The 12,907-nt window shown below is 40.7% G+C and overlaps 1 protein-coding gene across 3 annotated transcripts in view; it reads left to right on the top strand.

Moving 5' to 3' along the window:
• Positions 1-12,907, top strand: part of GFOD1 (glucose-fructose oxidoreductase domain containing 1) — a 149,852-nt gene that overhangs the window by 126,513 nt on the left and 10,432 nt on the right. Inside the window, exon 1 of one of the 3 annotated variants that reach the window (XM_027845901.1) lies at positions 4,296-4,311. The exons of 1 other annotated variant lie outside the window; for it this stretch is intronic. Coding sequence is in view for 1 of the 2 variants with exons in the window: in XM_027845816.1 (XP_027701617.1) it covers positions 4,553-4,604 (52 nt within the window). In the remaining variant the exon portion in view is untranslated. Of the gene's footprint in view, positions 1-4,295; positions 4,312-4,532; positions 4,605-12,907 lie in introns of those variants that run through there. One more of the 3 variants, XM_027845816.1, reaches the window with a different exon arrangement.

Genomic DNA, 12,907 nt, shown 5'->3' on the forward strand with positions numbered 1-12,907 from the left:
AACTGGAATAAGCCTTGAATTACTGCATATCTTTTAGATAAAAATGAATAGCGACCATTTGAGAGCTGAAGAGCCTGTGTTCCTGAGAGTTATGGAAGGGGAAATAAATCCCAATGCCCCTTGCCCAAGAAGGAGGAAAGGGGTAGGGGCCGCAGGGGTGCTTTGGCCTCATGGACGCAGAACCAGGTGCCTTGGTCTTCAGCAGTCTTCCATGCAGTGTTTCCATGAAGTCTGGGAGGTAGGTAGAGCAGGCCAAGCTTCCCACTTCCCTTCCTGGGAGACAGCTGGGGATTGGGGAAGCACAATAGTCGTTAATGGGGCCTGCCTTGGCAACTTAACTTGTGTCTTTCCTAATGAAGTCCGAAAGATTAGGGTTAGAGACATTGAGAATGAAAACTCAAACCTTTGCAAAACACATGTTTCATATAGTTGTGATTTTAAACAATCATATGTTACTCATCCAAGTCCCAAAAGTTCATGGGAGAAGCCCAGACCTCATTTCTGCTGAAGTGTGAAGTGAGAGCGTGCTGCTAGGGGTAGAGGGAGGTATGTTAGATGGTCTTTGTTTTAAAAAAAAATCCACTAATTTAATTTAAAATTGCCTCTTTTCGTATCCTCAATGCCTGGCACATAGTAGGCACTTAATAATTGTTTAGTGATTGGTTGACTAAAAATGTAACATTTTTTAAAAATGGTAGGGGTGAGGGTATCAGTAGAAGGAGAAAGTGCCCCAGGCAAAACTCTGGTCTAGGACATATTTTGGGGCTTTTCTTTGTCCTGTTTTCAACTTTCCAAGTGTCTCATGTTTAGCTTTGAGATTCTTGGCATAGTTCTGATGCTTATATTTTTTCATCTTATTCATTCTCCAATCATTAAAATTTTGTTATTGTTAAGTTGTTTCAGTTATGTCCAACTCTTTGTGACCCTATTTGGGGTTTTCTTGGCAAAGATATTGGAGTGGTTTGCCATTTCCTTCTCCAGGTCATTTTATAGCTGCGGAAACTGAGGCAAACAGCGTTAAGTGACTTGCCCAGGGTCACACAGCTGTCTGAGTGTCTGAGGCTGGATATGAACTCAGGTCTTCCTGACCCCAGGCCCAGTGCTCTATCTACTGTACTACAGAACTGCCCCACTAATTAAAATAGCACATTATAATTGTGTGAAGTTTTATCCTACCCAAACTGCTTTCACATCAAGACCTCTCTATGTCCTCACTTATCCTTTGAGACTGGTGGAAAGAAAAACAAAAGAAAGAAGTAGTCTCCATCCCTGCTAATCTCTCCACTTAAACCCTTAATATTAGCTCTCATTTCTAGAGGCAAATCCAGTGGCATTCTATCAATCTTGATCCTTGACTTACCTGCAGTATTTGTCACTGCCGACCAGCCCCTCCTTGAAAGTCTTTCATTTGTGGGTTTCATCCACACTCCTTTCTTAAGGTTCTCCCTGTTGGAGAACCTGTCTGACCTGATTCTTTTTGTCTCCTTCAATGGTTAATCTTCTTCCTTACACCTAAGAGTGAGTGTCTCCTAAGGCTCTAACTTCTTCCTTTTTCTTTTCTCTCTATACCTAGGCATCTAGGTAGCAGAGTGGATAGAAGGCTGGGCCTGGAGTCAGGAAGACCTGAGTTCAAATGTGGCCTCAGATACTTACTAGCTGTGTGACCCTGGGCAAGCCACTTAACCCTGTTTGCCTCAGTTTTCTCAGCTATGGAATGAAGATGATAATCATAGTACCTACCTCCCAGGGCTGTTGTGCAGATCAAATAAAATAAAATTTGTAAAGAACTAAGCACATAGTAGGTGCTTATCAAATGGTTGTTCCCTTCCTTTCTGTCCTCTCCTGTGGAAGTCTCATCTGCTCTCACAGCTTTAATAATCACCTCTGTTCATTTGATTCCCAAGTTTATATAAAGTGCTTTGCAAATATTAAAGTACTATATTAATAGGGCAGGTAGGTGGTGCAGCATATAGGGTGATGTTGTTCAGTTATTTTCAGTCTTGTCCAACTCTTTGTGACCCCTTTTGAGGTTTTCTTGGCAAAGACACTGGAGTGGTTTGCCATTTCCTTTTCCAGTTCATTTTACAGATGAGGAAACTGAGGCAAAGAAGATTAAGTGACTTGCCCAGGGTCACTCAGCTAGTAAGTGTCTAAGGCCAGCTTTGAACTCAGGAAGATGAGTCTTTCTGATTCCCAGCCCAAGTGCTCTATCCATTGGGCCACCTAGCTACAGTTAGGATAGAGTCCTGGACCTCAAGTTAGGAAGATTTTAGTTTAAATCTAGTTTTAGACAGAGTTATTAACTGTATGACCCTAGGAGAGAATGCTGTGAGAATAAAATGGGATAATATTTGTAAAGTACTTTATAGACCTTAGAGTATTTAATAAATGCTATAATTATTATTATTATTATTCCTCAACTCTCATTCCTGAACTTCAGGTCAACATTTCCATCTGCCTGCATGACTCTCTAAGATAAATGTCCTCCTACATCCTTCAACTCAACATATCCAAAATAATTATAATGATGATGGTGGTGGTGATATATAATGTACAGGACTTTAAGATTTGAACTAATTTGATCCTCACAACAACCCTGTGAAATAAGTGATATTATTATTCCCATTTAGAGATGGAAAAACTGATGCCAAGGGATTTTCCCAGACTCACACAACGAGTAAATATATCTGAAGTAGAATTTGATCTCAGGTCTTCCCGACTCTAAGTTCAGATTGTTATCCACCCTGTCACCTTCTTTCTCCCTAAAGCCTGGCCCTTCCCTTAACTTTATTTCTCTTGATGACACTGCCATCTGTTAGTCATTAAGGGTCAAAGCCTGTGGAGTCATCTTTGCCTCTGCCCTCTCTCCACCCCTACACCCAATCAGCTGCGAAGTCTACCTCCACAACATTGCTTCCTCTCCCCTTTAACTGCTGCCATCTTAGTTCAGGTCTTCATGCCATATTTCTTAGACTGTTGGTCTTGTCCTCTCCAGCATCCAAGAGTTCTATTGTTTTCTTTCTTTCTTTCTTTCTTTTTTTTTTTTTTGCATCTTTGTCTGTGAAGTTCCCTCCTCCCTGATACTGACCCTCCCCCAGTTCAATGTGAACTTTCTTTCCTCAAATTTTATTATGGCATCTTGGCCATATCTCTCCTTTATCTTTCTTTCATTTTGCCTTATGTCTCACTTGTATCTCTGCTATATTTTTGCTATTAGACTCTAAGATATTGAAGGGCAGAAACTTTCATCTTTGTACCCCCCATGCTTCCCAGAGGGCTCTGATTATGTGAATTTTTTAATAACAATTTGTTAAATTAAAAACATTATTTCAGTCACTATTCACCAACCTCATGAGGTAAATGGGATGTCATTATACTTATTTTACAGTGAGGAAATAAATTCGTTCAGAGTGATTTGGTAATCAGACCAAGATAGAACCTGGGTCTCCTGATTTGCCATCTCTTTTCCATTGTATGTCACAACCTTTCATTACCTAAGACCCCACTGACCATTCATCCTCCACCCCACCCAATCCCTGTTGGGTCCTATCTCCTGTTGGGTTTCTAATAGAGATGACCTCTAAGGCATTTCTTCCCACTATTGATGTACAGTCCTATGAACTGAGAGCAGATGTTGTCATTTTTTATTTGGAACTATTTGAGAGATGATTCCAGGTTGCTTTCTTAGTACACACCTAGGATTAATAGAACAAAGTTGCCCTTCTGGGGCACAGCACCAGGGCCAAGAGCACACAACTTGACCTGAATTCAAGTCCCAGGTCTGATTATGGGAAATCCATTTAATCTCTCAACTTTAGTTGCCTCATCTTTAAAATGGGAATAGTATTTGTAAATCTACCTCAAAGGGTCATTGGAAAGAAACCATTTCAGAAATCTTACAAAGTTATGGAAATATTTTAGAGGTTTCTTTTTTTTTTAATTGGTAACTGACCATAAATTAATGCCTTGTGAGTGAATGAATAGATTGGGATCCCTTTAACCAGTTCCCCTGACATAAGTATACTCCTAAGTTATAGATTAGATAGTTCCTTATTTCTAACTACCCACACCTTTCTCCAATAATTCCTTTTCATAAAATTAGACTGTGCATAGGGTAAACCAGGGAATGTGGGTTCTATTTGGCTCTACTAATTGCTGCTGACTTAGTTACTGGTTTGTCAGCACCAACAAGAAGAATCTTTGTGTTGGAGTCTATAAAGCAAATGTGGGTAATGCAAACAGTTCACAAAACTAATTGCTATTTGACAGGCCCAGATGGAGGAGGCGGAAAAAGAAAAACTACCTCTTTTGGTGAGTGGGGTGGCCAGAGGTGGGGTGGATGTCTCTCCTCATGAAAGCCTTTTGATTACACAAAGCTACTCTTCTTTCTGATGGCCTAGGAGTCCTGCCCAGGCTTTGGCAGGCTGCATGTCTTCAGGAAACACCTCAAGTTTCCCTGACAGCCAGCTCATTGCTTTCATAGAAGGTGGAGCTCTGTGGCAAGCCCTTGGCTGGTGGGGCCCTTTCTGTGGTATGTGGTATTCCGTTGGGCATGAAACTAGACTCGTATGGGAGGCTTTGCTTGGAGAGAAGCTTTTATGGCTGTGAGTATCACCTAAAAGTGGATTCTGTTTGAGTGTGGAGATTATCTATCTATCTATCTATCTATCTGTCTATCTATCTATCTATCTATCTATCTATCATCTATCTATCTATTTATATAGAGATATATTTATATATGATAGATATCTATGTATCTATCTATATCTACATATGTATCTATGTATCTATCCATATATCTACATATCTATCTATGTATCTGCATGTTTCTTTGACTCTGTCTCTTCCATTTCTCTCCTTCTGCTCATTGCCTGGTTAGAGGCCTGAGTGTGGGACATTCTGACCTTGAGTTGGTCTCTGCTTCCCTGATATCCCCTCAGTTGATCTGGTTAGGTCCTATGCCACTGAAGGCTTGTGCTGCTCTGAAGACTGATCTGGGGCAGCAACCACCATAGTGACCTTTGTAATACTTTATAGTACTTCCCTTTTCCTCTGGCACTTGCTGCTCCTACTTGGATGCCAGCCCAAGTCACCTCTGAAGTGCCCTTGCTGAGGTCTGGTAGGTCTGGAGGAGCCTGAGGGAAGGGTCATGTCTCCCCGACTCACCTTGTGTGAGTCAGGCTATCTGTCTCTTGGTGAAATGCCCTGATCCCACCTTTCCAATAGCAGCAATAAACTGCTGATGGTTTGCTAGATTGAAAATAAACCTCTTTCTTCCTGGGTGATGCCCGGTGGTTACCTAAGACATCTTGGTCCCTGGAAGCAGAGTTTTCAGGAGCTGACTTCAAATAAGCTTTTCCACTATTTTACCAAGTTAGAGAAGTTGATACTGCCTACCTCAAAGACACATGGATCAACCAGTTCTGTGCAGCTGAAAAGCAATAAATGTATTGGATTTAAAGTCAGGAGTCAGTCAGTCACTCACTCAGCAAGCATTTATTAAATGCTTACTCTATGGCAGGCATTGTACTTGTTGCTAGAGACACAAAGAAAGGCAGAAGCAGGTTCCCTGTCCTTAAGGAGCTCACATTCTGAGGTAGCCTACATGCAAATAACTATCTACATACAATATACATAGAGTGTAAATAGAAGGTAATCCCAGAGTGGGGGATGGGGAGGAAGGAGGGGGTGGGAAAGGCCCCTTGCAAATATTGTGATTTGAACCGAGTCTTGAAGGAAGCCAGGGAAGCCAAGAGTCTGACTGAGGTCAAGAGAGAGAGCACTAGCTGTATCAGACCATATGTGGAGAAGAATAAGGAAGAGGCCAGGTTTGTAAGACTTTCAAAGCCTAAAAAAGGACTTCATATTTGATCCTGAAGGAGATTTTGGTTCTGCTCTTGGTTTCAGCGCTAATACTCTGTGTGCCCTCAGATCCAAACTCACTGAGTCACAGCTTTGCAAAACAGGATAACACCAGTCCTGTCTACCTCTAAGGGTTATCATAAGGACCAAATGAGAAAATGCAGCATGAAAGCCACCAGACTGGGAGCTAACCTTTGGACTTTCTTCTCTGAGTCTCAGTTTCCTCATCTGAAAAAAATTGGAAATGTTGGATTAGATAATCCCTCACCTCTCTTCCCATGCTAATATTCAATAATTCAATCAATCTATTGATAAACAAATATTTAAGTGGCTAGGCGACTGGTGCTGTGGTAGGCAGAAGTGATACTCACTGTAAGAGTGTAATAGTCCCTGCCCTTGAGGCACTTACAGTCTATCCAGGGGGGATAACATGTCCCTATACAGGCATAGATAAAATAGTACAAAATAGATAACAGGTGATTGATGAGGGAGGGGAGGGAAAAGCTTCATCCAAGAGGCAGCAGTTTAGCTGAGCCTTGAAGGAAACTAGGAATTCTGCATGAGTAACAGAAGAAAGCCAATTTTGCTGGACTATAATGTGAGTAGGGGAGAGTGATGGGTAAGAAGGCTGGAAAGGTGGAGTACTGCCAGGTTTTGAAAGTCTTTAAATGCTAAACAGAACAGTTTATATTTGATCCTAGAGGTTACAGGGAGACTGAAGTTTATTGAGTAAGGAAGTGACATAGTCAGAGTTGAGCCTTAGGAAAATCATTTTGGCAACTTTTGAAGCATAGATGGGAGTTGGGAGAGACTTGAAACAAGAAAACCAACTAATAAATAAAGTTACTAAATAATAAAAACTATTACAATTGTAATAGCATTGGCTATGATAATAGTCCAGGTGAGAGGTGATTCTAATGTAGAGAAAAATTATTTGAAAACCAGATAGTAGTGGAGTGTAAGACATTATTAATACCATAGAAAACCATCTTGATTTAAGGATTCAAGATTCCAGGTTTCACATATTTTCTGTGCATGATAACATAGGTTAAATTGATTGTTACTTCCTAAAGCTGCTTCAGCCCCTCACCTTTCTCCCCTATACTGTATCTCTGTAGAAAGGGTATGAATAGGCTTCTGCTGAAAGGGAGATTAGTAGGCATTAAAAGTATATTAGCATCTAATTAGGATATTCTCACTGCTAATAATCAGAAAAACTAAAAAAGCATTAAAAAAAGTAGAACTTTGGAGAAAAAAAATAATTATAGGCTTGCATTTTATGGTACCCATGGGGTTACAGAAAACTTTCCTCCCAACAATCCTATGAGGTGGTTAGTGCAAGTATTCCTGTTTCTTTGGATCAAAGGGGTCTTTTGAAGTCATACCTCAGGAATCTGTGTTTGCACATCAATTCTGATATATTATCACAAATAAATGTTATTATTATATTATAATATAATATATTATTATAAAAGTTATTATTCTTAGCTAAAATTCTGAGGTCTTTCCAACAGCACCAGTTAGAAGGATCAAGCACTTTTTAAAAAGCTCCATTTTTAAATATCCTTTCGATTCTGACAAATATCAAATGAACTCCAGTCTGCTATCCAGTAATGGGCTATAGGTTTCCTTTCACTAGGTTTTCACAACTCAAGGGGATCAGAATTTTGAGCAGAGGGGTATCTTAGAGATTATATAAATCTATGCCTTATTTTTTAGATGAAGAAACTGAGGCCCAGAGAGTGCCCACAACCAGTAAAGAGCAGAAGCAAGATTTAGACCTATGTCCTCTGACTGAAGTGGGAGCCATGTGAATGAGGCTAATTTTCCTCTATAGCAAATTCATCCCAGGCTACCCTTCTTCACAAAGGGCTAGGAATATTAGAAGCCTTGGCATGTGGAGCTGAATATAGGTCATGGTGACCCATTTTCAGCTTTAAGTTTGAAATGAGAATAGAGACTTAATCAAATTGCTTTGGGAATTTTGTGTTTGGTCTCAAACTAAGAATCAGCACAACTCCATCACAATGTTCAGCATTGATTTTGGACACCCCCAGTGATCTCTGTGGGTGGTAGGGTGTGCTTATGTGCATGGGCACTTACCCCAACTATAGAGATGTATATGTGCTTCAACTCATAAACTCCCAAATTCTCTACTGGATACTTAAAATTCAGATATGCCTATGCCCACATATCGTCATTGAAAATGATGAAATACAGAATGAGTTTGCTTTAGAGGAAGGCTTGCCTTCATTCACATGATTCCTAGCAGCTGCATGGTAGAAAGCCTTGGCTTTTCAGATAGAGGAGCCTCCAGTCAGATTCTGAGCTTTGCTATTTCTTGATTATGGGGAAGTTGTCCTACCTCTCTGTACTGAGTATCACCACTGAAGATGAAGATAAGGGACTTCATTAGGTTCACAAAATCAAGGATTTTTAGAGCTAACATCATGGTGTCATGAAAAGACCATTGGATTTAGTGAGAGGAGCTGCACCCAGATCTCAGCTTTGCCGCTTAACTCCCCGTGTAATCTTTTGGTAGTCATTTCTGCTTATTGGGCCTCACTTTCCTTATCTTGCCCTTTGTAGACCTGTGCTGTCCTCAACTGTAAAGTAAAGGGTTTAGACTCGGTGACTTTGTAGGTCTCTTCCAGTTCTAAATCTGTGATCCTAAGGTACCTTAGGAGAAGGAAATGGCAAACCATCCCCATATCTTTGCCAAGAAAATCCCAAATGGGGTCACAAAGAGTCACACATGACTGGAAAAGAATGAACAACAAAAGGGTTGAGAAAAGTGGAGGTCTACAGGGGTTAGGTTATTTGCCCAAGGTCACAGAGTGGCTGAATTGGGTATAGAACCCATGGTTCTAATACCCAACCCATTGTACCATAATGCCTCCCTAGGAAAGAGTTTATTAGATCTGATTAAGCAATTGAAAGTCTTGTTCACTACAGGAGTTTCAGGAAGCAATGCTACTAAGAGAGGGGGTGTCCCAATTCCAGCACTTACTAAAGATGTGATTTTAGGTAAGTCACTTAAACTCTGTGTGACACAGCTTTCTCATTTATAAAATGAGGATACTGATTATTATGATACTTTCTTTACAGGGTATTTGTGAGGAAAAAAAGTTTGAACTTAAAAGCATAGTGGTTAAGGATGTAGCTTTGAACCAAAAAGTTCTGGGTTCAAGTATTGTCTCGGACACTTATAGTTACATAAACCTTGTTATGTTACTTAGCTTGTCATAACCCTAGACAGCTCTCTAAGACTGTGAATTGCAGAGATGGCGCTGAACTTAGAGCCCTGTAGATTTAGAGCTAGAAAGGACCTTACAAGGCAATTAGTCCAAGCCTTTCATTTTACAAGAGAAGTTAAGTGACTTGCCCAAGGTCACTTGGGTAAACAAGTGGCACAACTGGGCTTTCAATTGATAAATATCAATCAATAAACATTTGTTAAGTGCCTACCATGTTTGAGGCAGTGTGCTAAGAGGGATACAGAAAGAGGCAAAAGACAGTCCCTTCCATCAAGGACTATACAAAATCTTTCTTTCTTTCTTTCTTTCTTTCTCTTTCTCCCTTCCTTCCTTCCTTTGCTTAGAATTAACTCATTTATTTATTTATTTATTTTTGGCTAGGCAATGGGGTTAAATGACTTGCCCAGGGTCACACAGCTAGTAAGTGTTATGTGTCTGAGGCTGGATTTGAATTCAGGTCCTCCTGAATCCAGGGCTGGTGCTCTATGCACTTGGCCACCTAGTTGCCCCAATTAACTCATTTATTAATAATTCACATTGTAAACCATAAAATACTTTCAAGTTTGCAAAGCACATTCCTCACAACAACCTTGTGAGGTAGGCAATGCAAGTATCATTATTTCCGATTTGCAGTTTAGGGAAATGAAGCCCAGTGATGTTAAGTGATTTTACCAAGGGGTTGCACAGCTAGAATGTATCAAAGCCTGCTAGCAGTTGAATTCCAATCCTCTGACCACAAGCCTCTTCACACTTATAAATGCAATATTTTCCAATCACATTTTTATGGTGCTTCTGAATTGTTTAATTGTTTTGTATCCCCATGGCCCAAAAAATTTGTCACCTAGTAGCTAACGTACTTTTAATAAGCTTCTCCAACCTGAGCTAGATTGGTCCTTGGCCAATAAATTCAAGTCTCTTTTAAAAAAAGAAAAGCCAAATTAAACACTAATTTAATTCACCAGGTTTGGCGCCAAATGATTTCCTGCGCTACCCTCTTCCAGGTCCTTTGACTCCAAATCCAGTGCTTTATCATCAATGAATCCCAAGTCCAATCCTTATCCCTATGCTATTATTTGTATTACTGAAATCATTTGCTGATGCAGTCCCTTCTATTCTCTTGTATTCATTCTTCCAAGCAAAACATGGGGGATAGGGTCAGGATGCTCCACTGTTGGTCCAGCAGGTTTGCAGTTTGGGGAGAAAGAGTCAAGAAGAGTAGGCTGAGAGCTGAGGAGGAAATTCAGGTGTTTCTGCAAGTGAAGTGAAAGACTGATTGATGTGAAATGTGCGTGTGTGTCTGGGCAGGGTTATAAAAAGGTTTTATCTGTTCAGACACAGCCTCTGCTGTAGTCCTGAATCTATTCCTTGCTGGGTCACCTTCTGTGGGTTCTACCTCTGAGAACATTTGGCAAACAAGACTCATCTTCCTTCTATATTATCCCATCTACAGGGAGGTCTGTCTTGTCAATGAAGATTTGTATCACCTACCTGGACTAGAGATGGGCTTGGTTGGAATATCCCTGTAACTGGAAAAAAAGGGAGGAGGCCATATCTGATTATGATTGCTTGTGGAGAAACACAGCTGTAAGGCCAAACTGGCCATAAGTTAACATGGACTGAGGACTCGTGCATCTGATTTGGCTCCTAGAAGAGCTGAGGCTATCAACAGGAATGGAATAATCAGAGGGAATGCTTGGGGATGTAGTAGTGACTTTGCAGATTTCCACCATCGATTAGATAAGAAAATGTGTAACTGGAAATGTTCCAGCAGGGAAGAAAGGCTATGATCATACACTGATTCTTTCAAGGAATTGCTGTAGCCCTTGAAAGGTGGATTGGTAGCAACACAGTGCGTGACCAGTGATAACCCTTGAGTCAGTGGGCCAATGCACCATTTGGAAAGCCACTGCTATTTGTCCTTTCCTAGGAAGTATAATGGGAGGAGACCTTTTGCAGATACTCTTGGGATCATTTTTGCATCTCCCTGCACAGACTTGGGCTTTCTCTCAAATCTTGTAGTTATTGGGCAATGAGCTAGCAAGTGGTGGAAAGGTACTAGGAGTATAAACTGATGAGGCAAGGGCTACCCACCAATATTCTCTTACCCGCTTACATCCCTGAAAGCATGGGGAAAGAGATATGGCAACAACAACCAGCTTGCAGATCAGCCAGAGAAAGCTTTCAAATCTAGCCATTGGTTATTCTTGCCTTACAGTGGAAGTCCTTAATCTGGAGTCCACAGGACCCCTCCTATCTTTTATGGTGGACTCTTAGCACTCAGTGGGCAGCTAGGTGGTACAATAGATAGAGTGCTGAGCCTGGAGTCAGGAAGATACATCTTCATGTGTTCAAATCTGGCCTCAGGCACTTACTAGTTGGGCAAGTCACTTAACCCGGGTGCCTCAGTTTTCTCATCTGTAAAATGAGCTGGAGACGGAAATGGCAAACCTCTCCAGCATCTTTGTCAAGAAAGCCCCAAATGGAGTCACAAAGAGTCAGACACAACTGAAACAACACAACAACAACTAGTCCTTAAACACTAAGGTTTGACATTCAGTTCAATTCCAGAAAATGAATTAAAACAATTCTTGTTAAATACTTAATTGGTCCTTGAGTGGAGTCTTTGGAGGTAGCTAACAATGTTTTTCACAAGAAGGGGATGAGTATGTTGTTGTGAGGTAGATGATGAGAGCAGTAAAGAAATCCCTTCTGAAATTATTGTGTAAGGCCCTGGGATTAATAACAACCACAACACTGATGATAATAGCATGGAGAGTTGGGATGTCTGTAGAGTCTGGAATTGACCATGGGCAAGTCACTTCCTCATCTGGACCTCATTTCCTCATGAAGGGGATGGACTAGATAATCATTTTGGTTAAGTGGAACCAGTGATGGGTTTGAACTCTGAGTTCTGTTTTTTAGACCTCAGTCTTCTCATCTGAAAAATAAGAATTTGGACTGGGTCAAGTCAACAAGGAAGGAAACAAGCATTTATTAAGTGCCTACTATGTGCCAGGCACTGTGCTAAGCACATTACAAATATTATCTCGTTTGAGCCTCACAATAACCCTGGGAGGCAGGTGCTATTATTATCCTCATATCCCAAGTGGGGAAATGGAGGCAAAAAGAGATTAAGTGACTTGCTCAGGGTCTAGCTAGAAAGGATTTGAGGCCAGATATGGATTTGTACTCCTGAGTACTCAGGAGGGGGTAAAAGAGGGATCAGGATCCAAATGCTAAGTTGAGTTGGAGGTACTTTCTATCCTCTGCTATCAAGAATTGCAAGGACCAGAAAATGAGTTGGGTGAGGGTTTGGGGGAGATCGAGGGAGATGGCTTCATGAAATCCGCTTCTGAGTAGGTGAGAGAGATAGGTGCCTCTAAAGGGTAAATAGGAGAGTTTAGGTATGACAGCCAGTACAGACAGACCATGTACTAAGTACTAAGGAATACTGCTAATTTTTTTTAATCATGGAGACAGAACAACCAAAAAGGGCCCACTTGTTGGGGTGAGCAGAGTTAGACAGTGTGAGTTTTTTTTGTTTAACATCTTGAGCTGCTTTGAAAAAGTTTGGGGTTTGGCAAAACACAAAGCACTTTTTCCAAAGTACTCAATCTTTTTTTCCCTTTTCCATTTTGTACTCGTGTTTATTTGGAGAGAAATAAATACAACCCATATGTTTCAGATTCTTTCACTTAATTCTATGCAGCGCTATTTTCTGTAGGAGCTGTTTGATGTTTAAGAAGCTTTTTGATCTTTTGTCTTAGAAGGAGGAAGCAGCATTTTGA

This window comes from Vombatus ursinus, unplaced genomic scaffold (assembly GCF_900497805.2).
Source record: "Vombatus ursinus unplaced genomic scaffold, bare-nosed wombat genome assembly UNPS02000577.1, whole genome shotgun sequence".
In the NCBI taxonomy this organism is placed as follows: Eukaryota; Metazoa; Chordata; class Mammalia; order Diprotodontia; family Vombatidae; genus Vombatus; species Vombatus ursinus.